General features: G+C 39.5%; 1 protein-coding gene across 1 annotated transcript; it reads right to left on the bottom strand.

The window, feature by feature from the left end:
• Positions 1–6,129: 6,129 nt before the first annotated feature.
• On the bottom strand, positions 6,130–12,601 carry LOC144637138 (uncharacterized). Its single transcript, XM_078496283.1, has 3 exons — positions 12,478–12,601; positions 8,412–8,435; positions 6,130–6,848 (listed from the first exon to the last, which is right to left on the bottom strand). Exons 1-3 carry the CDS (start codon positions 12,599–12,601, stop codon positions 6,130–6,132), a joined length of 867 nt encoding a protein of 288 aa, XP_078352409.1.
• Between the last annotated feature and the right edge of the window lie 3,479 nt (positions 12,602–16,080).

The raw sequence follows: 16,080 nt of genomic DNA, 5'->3' as shown, positions 1-16,080 counted from the left end.
GCGCCTGGGAATATTCATGGCACTTCGAACGATTCGACTATGAAGGACATTAGGTAGAATGAATCGTTGAAATTAACCTAGAATCACACAATTTGGTCCAAAATATACCACACGAATCTACAAATGGTGGACCTTCAACCCAAAGGACCATAATGAATGTAAATAGTCGAAGTATTGAAATACCATTTCCTTTTATTTATTTATTTTAATATTTTTTTTTCGCAATGAGCGGACTTCCAAGGCTCCTGGGAGGGGGGGGGGGTACGAACGCACCCATCGCACCCACCCCCCCCATCCCTACGGGCCTGGAACTTCTGATTTATAAACGAAAAGATTCGCCGAACAAAATGTTACCGTATTTTTTGCTGTTTTTTAATATTTGACAAACGGCTCTCATTAAATTTCCGGCCTTGAAATCACGACTAGAAAGTGACTTAGTTGGGGTCGTGAAAATAACATATACCCAAAAGTGACTAAGATGGGGTCTATTAATGGGGTAGCAGGGGTTCTGAGAGGCCAGCGGCACATACCCAACAAAGATTGACCCAAGTACCCCCCCCCCCCCCCCGTGTCATTCAACCTCTTCAGCATGAGGTTGACTGAAGACGTTGCGGGAGAGATAAATGTGCTGGAATGGTGGGGTCAGTATAGCCAAGAAATACACATGTACTGACCAAGTTGGACAAGTGCGTGTAAGCAGATCTTCTTGTTGCAACCATCATCAGCTGCATGTGAAAGGTTTTTTTTTACTTCTCCAGAATTCCTTCAACAATCGACAAGAACAAGCCTTAGAAGACTACATCGAAACGTCACTTATTTTTTAGTACAATGTAATGAGGGAAATTAATATAATTCGGTGATTTCAGAGGAAGATAGTTTTAGTATGTTACGTTAATCAACGCTCACTGTAAAATTCAAATTATAGCCAGTACTGTTGTGCTGTAGAGATTCGACCGGGAGTCTCGTTTCCTACGAATAAACTACTGTTGGGCCCAAGTTCTGTCTCAGCCATACGTCTGTGGAACGATCCTTGAAGTTAGATCGCCATGTACCAGGGGCTTGTGACCAGGCTCCATTCCGTAAGCAAGTGGTTGCTCTACCGACCTAAGTTCCCTATATTTGAGTCATATTTCAATGAGGCGCGTTTCCCGTACAATTCAGAGTCGTTCAAACACACAATACCAACGGCAAGGAAACCTCTTCATCTTGCTCTCGAAGTGTTGCTTGTTAGAATCAGAAGTGACGTGAGTATAAAAGGTATTGTCGTTGAAAGAAATCAAACTTGCAGCTTTTGCCGATGATCTGACAACGTTTTTACATGACGTCAACTCCCTCGAATCTCTCCCGACTTTTAAATTTGGATTGTGTTCTGGCTTGAAGCTTCAACGCGAAAAACCGAAGCTTTATGGCTAGGAACCAGCCACGAAACGACCACCCTTTCTTGCTGGTATTGACAAAGTTAATAAACAATAAAATCTTGGCGTTCATTTTACCTACGATTTGAAGAAAAAAAAGAGCTCAACTATGATGAAACTCTAAGGTCGCTTTCTGAAACCCTAGCAGGATGGAGATGGCGGAACTAGACTTTATATGGCAAAATCCAGGTCGTTAAGTCATTTCTTATACCAATTTATGTTTCGCGCATCCTCATGTGCTCCACGAAAAAAATAATCAAAGAGCTTAACTCCATTATCTACAGGTTCATCTGGAAGGGATGTGACAAAATTAAACGCTTAGCACTAATCAGTGATTATAAGAATGGTGGTCTAAGAATGCCTCATGTTAAAACCCTTATCGATACCCAACCATTATCTGTCTTAAAAAATACATTGAGGATTACGACAGCCCATGGAAACACTTTCTTACAGGGACCACGCAGCAAGTTTTTGAGTGGGGGGGCTAAAGACGAATGCGTGAGCGAATACTTTTTTTTGGGGGGGGGGGGGGTGTCGCAGGCTTCAAAATTTCGATTTTAGTACATCTAAAATGATGGGAACTGCATTCATATAAAGCAAACTGAATTTTAATTTCCAAATGTTCAGTGACAGAAGTTTTAAATTACACAGTGACTGATATTAACTGTACATCGGGCCCCAGTTGTTCAAATTGTGGATAACGTTACGTCCACAGGTACTGGATATAGCGTTAGGGTAGCGAGGTAGGTTTTGTTAAACAGTTGTCCACTGGATAGCGATATCGGGTGGATAGCGTTATCCACCCTTTGAACAACTGAGACCAGACACCACATTTCGCTTTCTGTCACGGTGGCGATCTGTAAATTCGTTTGCAGTGTCAAGAAGAGAAAGTCTGTCTGTTCTTTCTTTGTCAGTTTGTGACTGTTTTAAATCGTCAGGTTACTAAATAGCTCATGTCTTGGGATATTGTTGAATGAAGTCATGTTTTTAATCTCGAGGCAGGCAAACAAGCTTTTATCAGCTGCACTGGTTGCCGGATTTACCAGTATGAGTTTGCATACCGTGATCAAGCCAGGCGGCATAAAATCGTGCCATTAATTATTTACTGGACTGGACAACCGAACAATTTGTTTGAAAATCGCATCAAAAACTTAACCCAGTCACGAGTTCGGATCGAAATTAACCAATTACGAAAGTACATGTTTTCCTGAGAGGTCCCACTTGCAGAATGAAGCCATTTAAAATACATTAACCTGTACTAGCACAAGGTTAAAATTGAAAAATAATTTGATTATTATCGCCATCTTCATTATTGTTAATTCATCTGCGCGCGCACTTTGCCAGTAACTCTTGTGCCTAACGAATAACCGTTTTTTGCAGTTCTTTTGAATCTTTATCTATTATTATTGTAATTTTTTTTTTTTATTTTTTTTTGCACAAAGTGGGGGGGCTAAAGCCCCCTAGCCCCTCCCTCTGCGCGGTCCCTGTTCTTTCGTTCTTTCTCAAGGACTATGGCGGAAAATTTCTCTTATACTGCAATTTCAATCCTGCTGACCTACCAGACCATATTCCCAGCTTTTACAGAGACTGTCTTGATGTCTGGTCAAAATTAACGGCCAAACCTGCCGAGTCCCGTGGCGACGTTCTAAACCAAATCCTCTGGAACAATCAATTCGTACGCATCAACGGCAAACCTATTTTTAACAGAAGACTATTCTCAAAGGGTATCACTTTCATTTCTGACATTCTGACCAAGAATGGCAAGCTAAAGCCTTGGCCCTCTTTTGCGACAATTGGGCTTACGCTTATTGAATTTTTCTCACTACTGGGTATTTTTGACTCTCTTCCTTCTCCGTGGAAAGCCCTAATTAACTCGAATGGGATTTCTATTGAATCTTACAGCCCACCTGTATTGCAACATACCCTCTATTTAAATGGTAAATGCTTTTCGCTTGATTCGATTAACTCGAAAAAGCTATACTGGGAATTGGTGGAGACGATTCAAGTATACCCAGCGGCACGACACAAATATACAACATTATTTCAAATCATGAGCTAGACTGGGAAACAATTTATTTACTTCCACATGTCGTTACAATTAAGAATACAAAAATTTTTCAATACAAAATTCTCAATCGGATACTGTACACAACAAATCTCTATACAAAATGAAAATAGTCGCTCTCCTCTTTGTACTTTCTGTCACACGTCTGAGGAATCTCTCGAGCATCTTTTTTGTTATTGTAAACATAGCATAGACTTTTGGAAGTCCGTTGTTCTTTGGCTAAAATCCATAAATAAATATTGATTTTTTAAACGACTACGATATCATTCGGCCTAGCTAAAAATCTCAATTGGACCCTTCTAATCATATTATTATTATTGGTAAACAGGTCATTTACTCTAACCGGCTCAAGAATATTCTACCCCTTTTGCCACATCTTATCATAAAAATAAAATAATTGAATCAATTGAGCGATCCATTGCCCTAAAAAATAACAAACTGAAAACTCACGTTGAAAAGTGGAAGCCAATTATCAGCTCTCTGTAATATAATGTATAAGATTATTAAGTTTTTTGGAGATTCGTATAACGTAAGTAATGTAGTATCTTTGTGTAATATAATATAATGTACTGTGTAATGTAATGTATGTAGGGTTATAGAAATGTAATGTACTGTAATGTAAGTCTTCTGAAGCATTAAAGTAAAAAAAAAAAAAAAAAACGGCAAGGAAAAACTTATTGTCACAACAACAACAAAGAAATTTCAAGTGATAGTCAACTACTTTCTGTACTTAGTAGCCTACGAGCAGGAGGCAGAGCAGGCTCAACTTCGGTCACACGCGCGAGATGCGAAGAGCGATTCCGCGAGTGAAGAGATACGGCGGGGAGGTGACAGGTGGATAATAGGGGCCAGGCAAATTAAAGTGAGCCTGCTTTGATCTCTCTAAATGTTTCATTTGTACTTTGTGTTCAGGACGGTCAGGAAACTGGTGTCCAGGTGTCTGGAATTTTTTGGGGGCATACAAGAATGCCACATGGTGAAGACCTCTAGGCCGATAGGGGACGGACCATTTAATATTTGAGGGTGGTTGGGGGGAGGCTGGGCATTTTCTTCTGAGTACGTTTTCCAATTCAGCATTGAAATTTGCAAGATTTTATTTTTTTACCAACATACCCCTATGCACGATTATTTTTTGTACCATCAATGTTTAGCAGGCGGGGCTTGCTTGAGTTTTTTCCCGTGCATAGCTGTGTATGATCTTTTTTCTTCTGCTTTTCTTGTGCAAGATTTTTTCGTTACAGCCCTTCACCCTCAAAAATCAAGTGTCAAGAAAACACTAGCAGCTATTCACCACTAATTGGGGACACTATCTAAAGTTCTAAAACATCAATTCAAGTTACCAACATGTTTATGACTATCTAAACATTTAAAATGGTCCTTCCCTAACGATATGAAGCTAAAAACAAGTCCTGGAGTCATTAAACACACATTACAGGTCTCAGAGCCGCTCTTTATGTCCTTTATTGACGTAAAATACAAAGCAAGTTCTACAATAGTAAAAATAAAATAAAATAGAATGTTTATTTATCACCATTGCAGTTAAAAACTGTATTAAAGGAAATCAATACAATTTTAAAAAAATAAAACTACTAACAAACACTACTATACTATTACCACTACTATACAATTAAGCTAAATTATTTAAAATTATTTACAGATCAAGTCATGTTTAAAAAAAATAAATGAGGCGGAGCGCTTGTTCCGGCACATGTTCCTGTTGGTGCATGTTTTAGTGTTATTGGTCGTCATCGGCCTCAGGTTATAGTCATGGGTGTGACCTCCACACCCATGGGAGAGCCTTGTAATCGGTAAGGTTATATCTTTCTTTAAGCCGGAGCTTTTCCGTGTTATTGTATAAAACAAATTAAATCAGCCACAATTTTCATGGTCTACACTTTCATATAGACCATAATAAATGACGCCATAAAATTTCCAAAATTTTGCAGTGAAAAACCCCTAGCCTCTTCGACTTGCGTTTTGAACATTTTATTTTTTGATGTCATTTCTAGATTCCATTTTGCCGTTCGTCTGTTCAGTTATAGATCACAGATGACGTCAAAATGCAGTAAAAAACAAAAAAGTGGCCCACCAGCCGCTAGGCGAGTTGCAGTCACTGATGTTCTTCAAGCTTGTTTGGCCCAGTTAGATATTCCGAAAGGTGAACGATATTTGGCGGCTTGTTTCTCGCTGTAGATTTATAATTAAGGTTGGCTTTTTCGTTTCGTTGTGGCCCCGCGAGTTTTAAAAACATTTTGCCAACAACACCGATTTGGACTATGAATTCTGATCATGTGCGCGAGTCACCCTACGCTGTGAAGTCATCCCGCTGCGTCTGTACTCTAATAGATAACAGGCATCAATCAATCACAACGCGCGCAGTAGCTCGGTAATTGTATAAAACACTGTGGACCATGAATAAAATGTGGTCAATTTGTGAAATATAAATCTTGAGCTAAAATACGTAAATTGCAGGGAGCATACCGAGCCCGATTTGACAGCAAAAACGGTAAACAGATATAATAAACAGTTTAACAGAGAACGGTACACGATAGCATTAAAAAGCTGTGTTTCTATGCAGTAAAAGTTTTACACAATGAGAGCAATAAAAAAAATCCGACTGCGGTTCCCACTTGCTGGAGACTGGCGCCACTAGACCTTCTTAGTGGGCACGGGGGGTGGTAATGACTTGGTAGATCGCCTTTTTCTGATAGATGATTTGAATCCAGTGCATCCACCCGCCATACAGTGAAGTGTGCAATTTTTAGCATCGCAATCGAAGTGGCAACCTCCAGAGGTGCAGAACAGTTCGCATTCTTTTACACCAGATGGACATGCCATGGTACAGCCTCCCCCGGTACAACCAAGCATGCAGTTTTCGGCGTCACACTGGCTGTTGCATCCTCCACTGGTGCAGTGTAGATTGCATTTTTTTACACCAGATGGGCAAGTCATGCCACATGCACCACCAGTACAACCAAGACTGCACGTTTCAGCATAACACTTGCTGTGGCATCCTCCACCAGTGCAGTAGTGGTCACAATATTTCACACTCGATGGACAAGCCATGTTACATCCTCCCCCGGTGCAACCAAGGATGCACTTTTCAGCATTGCACTCACTGTTGCATCCTCCACTAGTGCAAATTTGATTGCAATATGTAAGATTTGATGAGCAGGTCATGTTACATCCTCCAACAACACAATATTGCATGCAATTCCCAGCATTGCAACTGCTAGCAGGCCAGCAATGACCGGTGCAAGAGGTATCGTTGCTTGCTGAGTCGACTGTGGTCGCCATAAGTAAAAGTGACAACATAGAGACGATCAGTGGTAACGCCATTTCTTTCAGGGCAATCTGACGAATAATAGTAGAATTTCAACAATTAAAAAAAATTCAATTTCAAATGCTAAGCGTGATCTGTCGTGCCAACCTTTAACTACATGACACATAGGGACCCGACAAAAAAGACAAAAAAGTAAGCAATGCCTGCAATTACTAATAGTGATTGATCCCTGTACATGGGGCAGACCCTCTTCGTGCTCTCCATGTCACTTGCATGCTTTGTGGCATTGCATCAACCAGTTCATCGTAGAAAAATGTACGTATCAGGAAAGAATATGCTAAACTGTTTAATGTCGCAGAATTGATGATCAAGGACGTAAAAACAGTGACACATGACTTTTACTGCGATCGACCAAAACAGTTTTTAGAAACACCCTTTTTGTGTACTTGTGGACAGGCGAAAACGATTCCAAACTGGTACGTGTAGATTCCAAACTGGTACGTGTAGACAGAGGTTTTTTTTAAACGAGGAGGGAAAATTCAATTACGTGTGGACAACGCCAGAAATGACACGTGCCAGAACGCATGCCTACTTTAAGGTGCCTACAAACGAGGAGACATGTCGCAGGGGCAAGTCGCAGCGATATGTACGTAGCTGGGATAAAATCATGTGCTGTTCACACTGAGGGGACATGTAGCAGGGACGTGAAACGGGGACATGTAGCAGCGACAAAAACACAACATGCACAAACACACAAGCTAATATAATGGAGCGGAAAAATGTCCCAGGGACATGTTGTAGCGACAAGTCCCCCGTGCGAACTAGCAACCCATTGAGAGCGAGGTTCCTTTCAAAAATCAACCACAATGCTTTGGGCAATTGAAATGAGGCCGTCGCGTGGTAATGAGGTATTAAAAGAATAAATTTATCCGTATTGACCCTATTCAGACCGGGGGGGGGAGGGGGCTTTTGAGCTTTGAACGCTTATAACTTTTTCAAGATTCAACCAAACGCTGCCAAACTTTCTGAGTTTTTCTATAATTTATCTGGTTGGATGATGTGTCAGGAACTTGAAATCACCATGGCAACGGCATTTTGACAGGCATGTTTTCCCAAATTTGTAATTTTTGTGTTTTTATTAATGGAAATTAACTTTAATGGAATTGTTTTTTCCGAAGGCCCCCCCCCCACCCCGGTCAGAGAAGGTCCAAAAAAGCCCGGTCTGAATAGGGTTAAAATGACTATCGACTGCATTCACTCGCTCACTCCATTATGATATTAAGCGATTAATTTATGCATTAAACGATTAACGAACTGACAGAAAGGTCCTTTAAACGCATTCAGCACATGTCAATCAGAAACACATTATTCCCCAACCTCATTTCCAGGGTCTATCTCTTCCAGGGAACGAGGTTCAATATTTACAAAAGAAACTTCTTAAATGCGAAAGAGGATCAAAGGTTATTTAACAAGTCTAACAATTATTCTATGAGCCCGCGTTGGATACGAGGTGGTAAATAGCCAACGAGGCGCGAAGCGCCGAGTTGGCTATAACGACTCGTATCCAACGAGGGCGAATAGAATAATTGTTTTATTAAATTTTTTTTAAGTTTAAATCGACTGGACATTTCATTTTGATGTAAACGAAGTGATAGTATGAGGAGGCGGGAAAATTTGTGGCGTGGTGTTCACTTCTTGAGTTGAATGAAACACACGAGGAAAGCGAGCGAGAGAGTTTTCTTCCCAATATTTTCATCCAATAATCTTCTCTAAAGTCGTCTATATATCCTGGAAATTGTGACAACAGTTAAGATTTACGGGATGATTCGAAGCAAAAGCTTTTCTGGAAACTACATGTCTTGTGCAAGTAGAACGAAGCAAGTGTTTACATTGTACTTGTAATTTACGGCTCCACGGCTGTCATCAAGACTGCTATATTATTTGAAGCGAAATTGAGCTCAAAGTGGAACAGGTTTATTGAAGTATAAAAGGACAAGACCAAGATTAAAAGGTAACAAACTTTACAGAAGTGCTGAGCCTAATTTTATGACGTACAATGAATGAAACTGCGTCAGTTTGCCCGTTCTTTCGTAAATTATTCGCTGCTTTTCTGCTTTATTCACTCGCTCTTGTTGTGCGTTTACAAGTATTATTAATTAAACTTTTCGCATCAATCCTTTTGTTTTGCGTAGTTAATTTTACTATGGCATTTCTGTGGTTTTTTGTAGGCACCGCTGATTACTTCTTGTTCATAAAGCTCGCCAAATTTGCTGTTTTCAGCCATTTTTCTGATGGAACTGTCGCTTCCCGCAGAAACATTTTACGCTGAGCGGCACTTGCCGCACTCATTTCCCATATAATAAGGTCAAACATAGGTATACGAACTGATAACCGGGATTCAGTGAACCAATCAGAAAGCTAGAAATGCAATACCCGAGGTTGAGAATTTAATAATACACTTTATCCTGGTGGTAAACAAATTCGCTCAACGAAGCCTGAGAGCACAAGCTATCAATGACCAATTCACGCAACTCCCATGAGAAAAGAATTTATTCAAAGGCCAAAAAGTGAGATTGTGACTAACTGATAGCAGGAAAGAGATACATGCAGTTCCGCTTGCCATGTGACGTAATTTACAAAACGTTTCAGCTCACAAGAAACACGAGTTCCACGCAGCACGTTTTTGTTTCCCTTCTCATCATCCGTTTTTCATCTTTTTGAGTGAGCAGAGACACGAAGTGCTCAGGCGCATCGTTCCCTCAAATTTCATCAGCTGCTCAAAAATAACTCTTGTCGCTGCCTGGTACGTATATACGTGCTGACAGAAAAGTAAATTCAAACGCAATTCAGCGCATCTCAGACAGTAACAAACACAAAGGTTACACTTTATTTTTTGTGATAAAAAAACAACAAAATTTGCGCTGCGGAGCCAGAGAGTAAAAACCATCAATGCCCCTTTGACGCACCCCCCCCCCCAAAAAAAAAAAAAAAAATCAAGGGCAAACAAGGAGAGACCATAACATTTATTGCACGCTAATTTGGAAAGAAAAGCGAAGGGGGGCACTTCATCGAATTACCACGAGGTTGGTCGAAGAACCTTTGTTTCTATTTGGAACGCTCTTCTATAACTGATAAACACATTAAATAGATCTGTTTTTTAAGAGATTCTTTTATGAATACCGCCAAAAAATGAAATGTAAAAAAAAAACCCTAAAAGTAGATATTTTTTTTATTGAAATGTTAACTTGCATTTTTTTACTAGATGTTTTAAATCTGCTGCGCCGGTGTCGCCGCAATGCTGCTTAACTCTGCTGCAAGGACATGTTGCAAAACCGTTAACACCGAAGGGGCATTGCTTCCCTGCAACATTTTGTCACTGCGCAATGTCCCACGAAGTTCAACGAGTTGATCTCCCTGCAGCACGTCACAGGAACAAAATTGCCGCAAAATTCGTGATGAACGAGCTTAAAATTATCTGCACATACGAGCAGAAGTGTGGCTGCAACATGTCCCTGGGACATGTCCCGTCTACTTTTTATTGAGTGTGAACATATGGAATTTCTGGCGATTGAGTGAATACAAATTAGCTGGAAATTGAATATTTCTGCGGCACGAGAGCGACAGGCCCTGGGCCTGAGTACAGTAATATCATGGGTAATGCTGTGTGAATATTTAAGCTTGGAATTGCACGTGGGCAATCATTCTAGGCCGATACCACTCGCTAGAATTTTAAACTTGTTTTTTTTTAAATGTTTATTGCCTTGTAGAATAAGCTGTAAGAGCTTGTTCCTGGTTTCTACCAGATTTCCTGTCATTTTTTTCACAACGGGGTTTTCTCCGGCAGGTTTTTTCTGGCCACCGTTCTAACCACAATGTTTTAGAAGTGGTTGCTCAGCTCTCGTTATTTGTTTTGCTGTAATGCACTGTGATAGCGATTACTGGATGAAGTAGAGTTATATTGTTTACTTTACATGGCTGTATGTAGTGTGGTATAGGTTTTCTTTATATACTGTATTCTGGTACTCGGCCGAAAACATGAAAAATAAACCTAATGGCTCATATGTGTGCTGTCTGTTGTGAAGTGAAGCTGAAAAATTGTGATTTTGTCCCTGCTACACGTCGCTTCGACATGTCCCTGCGTCGGGTGTGTTAGATTTCTCTTTTGTTCATATCGCACAATAAAAACAGAGGCGTGTGTTTTGTCGAATTAAAAGTGTGTCAAGCTCGACATCGAGTGGAATGGAGGAATGACATGCCACTGTGCAAAAGAGTTGCAAGTGCACAATGACACGCGAACTATACCGAAAAATACCGTGCTCTTGAATTTGATGTAAAGCATTCGCAAGGCCGGCCGTCCGGCTGCAGAAGTAAAAGCAAATTTTTATTAGGAAACAAACCTTTCATACTTTTCTCGACTCAGCCACTCATTTCACGGATGCCCTATCGCACGCATGTCGTATCGCACGTTGTGTGACGTCTAGCACGTTAAATGGGTTTTCGTTGGCTAAACGCATTTAACGGTCAATTAAAGAACACTCATGGGTACTTGAGAAATAGCTGACTTAAATTTGTCTAAGCGGAACCAACAACACTTTACAACAGATTAATTTGGATTTAACAGACCCTGAATATTTTATCATGGATTCTGTCACGGCGCACATGCACACAACTGTAAAATTCTCGCTTTACTGGGACACTGTCATGTGGATTTTAATGCTTTTTGGTAAAAAAAATTCTATATATGGCGAATAGGTCTTCGCGTTCATGAAATGCACCTAGTACATCAAGATGGAGATATAAAGTAAATTGTTGTTGAAGGAAGAAGGAAGCAATAATAAAATATTTAGGTGTTTTTCCAGTCCACAGGGACAAAACTTGAAAGACTTGAAAAATTGCATGGTGATTTTTAACAAAATTGGACCACTATTCGTAGTTTGCAGATGTCTTTAGGCTCTTGAGTTTTTGAAGTAAACTGGTGACAGCGTCCTTTTAATCTACCGTGTGAGTCTTTGTTTAGTTCTCAACACGTTAAGCGTGCCTATCTTCGCATTTGTGTACATGCCATCAACTTTTTCCTCAAAATCCTGTGAAATCCTGTGGTCGGTCACAGTTGTTAGTTGTTTTCTGCAAACTACTGAGCGCGTTTAAGAACTGATATTACAAGACTGTAAAACAGTTTTGTACCATAGCTATCGAGCTATATATCGAGCTATAGTATCGAGCTATCGTTCCGTTGTTATGCAGTACAAGTCAGTACATAAAGAGTTTTAAAATAATTTTTTTTGTTGCACTGGGGCCAAAAGTTCGCTTTAGGCTGATAGCTCTTTCTGTTCGAGAATTCTCAGACGCCAACACACACAATACCGGGTTTTCGATTACTGTTCATCTTATTGGAAATAACAATAAACATATAAAGTCTACAGCATGGACATAAGAGGCATATCAAGATTTAATGTTCATTGAGGAAGTTGTATGCTTTGGGAACAGGCAACGTTACAGTGATGTGCAAATTCTGTCTCGGGTCCACAGGCACGAAAAAATAATGTTGTTTATTATTAAACTGGAACATATGGAACAGTATAATAAACCATGGTTGTAGAGCGATTGACGAGTCAAGTAATCATTAAAAACGTTTCCGCTACGGTGTTAAAATATTAGTTTTCTAAAATATTCGTTTTTTAAAAGGCTCAATTCAGAGTAAAATTAAAGCTTACCTTCCTTATCGTAGGTAGTACTGAATGAAGTATCGACGCTGTTGGAGTGTCTGCCAAAATGAACGCAATCTGCTTTTATAGTGCGTTTTTTCCTGCTAGGTGGGTCAAGTTCAGCAATCTGCATTTTTAGTGTGTGGTCCTTTTTATTGAGTGGGTCAAGGTCAGTAATTAGTAATAGATAAATAAATATTCTTATAAGTGTTTAACCATAAATGCCATGAATATAATAAGATCGTTTATCATGCCAAATATTGTTCCTTTCAGATTGTTTTTAGTCTATTAGGTCACTAAGTCAGATTAACATGAAAAGAAGCACATCGAATATATACACGTCAAATATATTAAAAGGCCTGGCAAAACTAGGAAGCATTGTTGCACAAACATTATTGCGGAGCCAAATATTTCCCAGTCTAACCCCGTGGGAAACATTTGTTGCGGAGACAAATTCTGTTTCGGTTAACAACATTTCTGCTTTACTAACACAAATTGTCCTTTCTGAAACATATGTTGCCCAGTTTAGCCACTGTGGAAGCAATGCTGAAGTTTCCAGTGCTGCTCATTAAAAACGTTTCTTAGCAACAGTACGTTCGCGCATTATATGCACGTGTGAAACACTGTTTCCTTGTTTAGTTAACCGGAGAGCAAAACATTTTCCTTGCTTCCACAAATTTAGCCAACCAGGAAATACGACAATAATGCTACTGATGCTTGCCGGTTTAGCCAGGCCTTAAGGAAACAAGTAGCTTAAACAAACTTAAAACTGGACGGTTATTTTTATCTACTATTTTCAGCAGTCTCTCTTTTTATATATGCTGACATGCATATTGATAAATAAGATTTCCAATTCAGCATTGCAATTTAAGCATTGCAATTGTTGATCTACTAACATAACCCCCGGCAAGATTAATTTTTGCACCATCCATGATTAGTAGGCGGGGCTTGCACCCTCAAGAATATTAAATTAAATAATGATAATAAATAAATAAATAATAATGTTAACTTTATCCAAATGTCAATAAAATAAATCTAAAGTTATAAAACATCAATTAAAGTTACCTTCACGTATATCACTATCTAAACTTCTGAAATGGTCTTTCCCTAACGATATAATACTCAAAACAAGTCCTAGAGTCATTAAACACACATTACAGGTCTCTGGGCTACTCTATTGCATCTTTCATTGATGTAAAAAACAAAGCAATTTCCACCATAAGGGCCTTGTAAACGGAAAAGCTATATCTCTCTTTAAGAGCTAGAAGAAAATGGGCTTATTTAAAAAGGGAAATAACAGCAAAACCAAAAACAATTAAGCAGCCACGTTACCATTGTAGAAATTAGCCTTATTAGATTACAAAACGAACCTGTTCTCTGTCTTATTTTTTTATTTCTTTTTTGTACTAACATTTATGCCCTTTGTGTAATGTAAATAACGTTCTGTAAGTAAGTTATGAGTTGTAACAAATTGTTATGTCAATGTTAATAAACTACTAGTAATCAGAGATTAGGGGAGTGCGTTAGACCTATAGGTAAAATAGACCCAAGGTAAGCAGGTAGTGGCAAAAAACCGACATGGTCGGCCTACTAGTAGTATGCCTTATGTCAAGGTTAGTTTCCATGCTTATACCTCACAAAACGCGAGGAGGGTAAGTGTGAGGAAGATTGTGTGACGAGCCAAAAGAACATAGAATGAATGAAATATTATTTACACAAAAATAATTATTTATTTCCCTTGACCCGTTATCGTTGGGCACTAACGAGATTTAAACTTCCACAAACTTCTGGAAATAGTTTTACTTCGATTTAAAATTTGACAAAGTACTTAAAAATACAGACAATTGACACAGTAATCCACTGCACGCATATTACATTCACACAACGATTTCCTCGTCAAAACGTCTAGTGCTTCTAGGAATAACGGTATATCACAAATTCAAAGAAGTGATAAAACAATTTCGATCCGTATTATACCCACTCTCGATGCATTTAATTCTAACAATTTGTAGTTTTGTGCAACATATAATTGCAGGAGAATGGTTTTCCTACGAACGAACTCCGTACGAAACTACGCATCGACTTACTCGATTTCCACACTTTTTATGACGTTTTAAAGACAACTTAGACTTGCCCCAAGTCGCTCGTTTTTTCTTTGCATCTATAGTTACTTAAATAAAACGCTTTAAAATCAAGCGCGGAAGACGCCTTTGAAATCGCGCGCGAGAGATCACGCGGGATTCATTTGGGTGAACGCGCGCGCGAAAAAACACTTAGGTAAAGCTCGGAACGATCCTCCGCCATTTTGATTTTCATGCGCGCGCGCCCTCCGTTTCCGTATCCAGCGGACTTCTTCAAATCAAACGAGCGACTTGGAGCAAGTCTAAAGACAACTCTGCTACCTTGGATGATAACCTTCTAATGTTCTTCATGACATTTGTAGCAAAATTACAATTTTGGAAACACGTTTTTAACCCATTTTTTTTTAGCAAAATAGTGTTTCTAAGCTCCGTTTGGGACGCCATCTTGTTTTGCATAAAATCGAGGCCATCTGTGGCTACCAGTTTCCCGGCCGAGATTTGCCCCTGCAAAAATCAATAGGGGCGGCCAATCTGGAGTCCATACATCTGCGCGCGCATTACGGCTCGATTCATTCCGCATAACAGTACACAGGCATACCAACTCAAAAGACACAGGACGCAAAAACAAAATTAGGCTTGCGCTCTCCTTCGTCGAACGCAATTAACAAAAAAAGCAATGGGCTTTTTTAGGAGGGAGAGGGTTAGTTTTTTAAGGAATTTCGGGTCTGAGATTTGGGGTTTTTGTGGAGGGACTAATTTTCATAGGGCTTGGTTTAGGATTCTACACAAAATTACATAGACGCAGAATCGTAATGATGCATGATATTTTTTATTATTTAAACAGTATAGAGCTATTTCAATTAATGTTGTCAGATGAAAGCATTTTAGCCTACACGACAGGACCGAATGGTATATAGCCAATCAGATTCAATCCTGAAAATGAACTTTCGACAGTCCCTCGATTCGTCAACCTTGCGCTGTAAGGAACGAAGACTCGAGGTACGAGAATGGCATCGACCGATTTCGAAAGGAAACGTGCGACATCGACGTCACCAGAATATATAGGCACTTATAATTGTGTAATTAGGATTAGTGAAGGGGATGGTCGTCATGTGCGCATGATCACGGCGGCGGTCGCTGAAGTTACTAGAACTAAATTATTGTTTATAAAAATATGGCAGACTTTTGCCTCGAAAGCAAATAAAAGTCAACAGTCGACTCAATAAAGGTTTTTTTTGGGTTCAGAATGTCAATCTTGAATCAATATTTAGCCATCACAAGTGATCATGTGGACATCATTGTCGAGAAGCTATTGTGACTCCGAGGTGTAAAACAAATTTTATTTCTATTTTACCCTCTACTGACTGTCCTTATGTTAGGTCGAAAGGCTTGGTACTTTATAAAGTAAACATTATATTATTACAAGTTACGCACTCAATAACTCGAAAAGCAAAGCGCGCGAGTGACGTCACCACTCAGACAAACAAACCGAAATGGCGGACGATTTTCCTAAAACACTTTCTTAAGCAGC

This window comes from Oculina patagonica, chromosome 13 (genome assembly GCF_052425735.1).
Source record: "Oculina patagonica isolate OP01 chromosome 13, crgOcupat, whole genome shotgun sequence".
Taxonomy (NCBI): domain Eukaryota; kingdom Metazoa; phylum Cnidaria; class Anthozoa; order Scleractinia; family Oculinidae; genus Oculina; species Oculina patagonica.
This window is presented reverse-complemented; position numbering and strand designations above follow the sequence as displayed.

Excerpts from the sequence above, each read along its gene's own strand:
- LOC144637138 (XM_078496283.1), bottom strand. The coding sequence starts at position 12,601 with ATGCAGATTGCTGAACTTGACCCACCTAGCAGGAAAAAACGCACTATA. Across the intron at positions 8,436-12,477 it reads TACTACCTACGATAAGGAAG|TTTCCCGCCTCCTCATACTA; the intron begins GTAAGCTTTAAT and ends CACGCCACAAAT. Across the intron at positions 6,849-8,411 it reads CCGCCTCCTCATACTATCAC|CTATTATTCGTCAGATTGCC; the intron begins TTCGTTTACATC and ends GTTGAAATTCTA.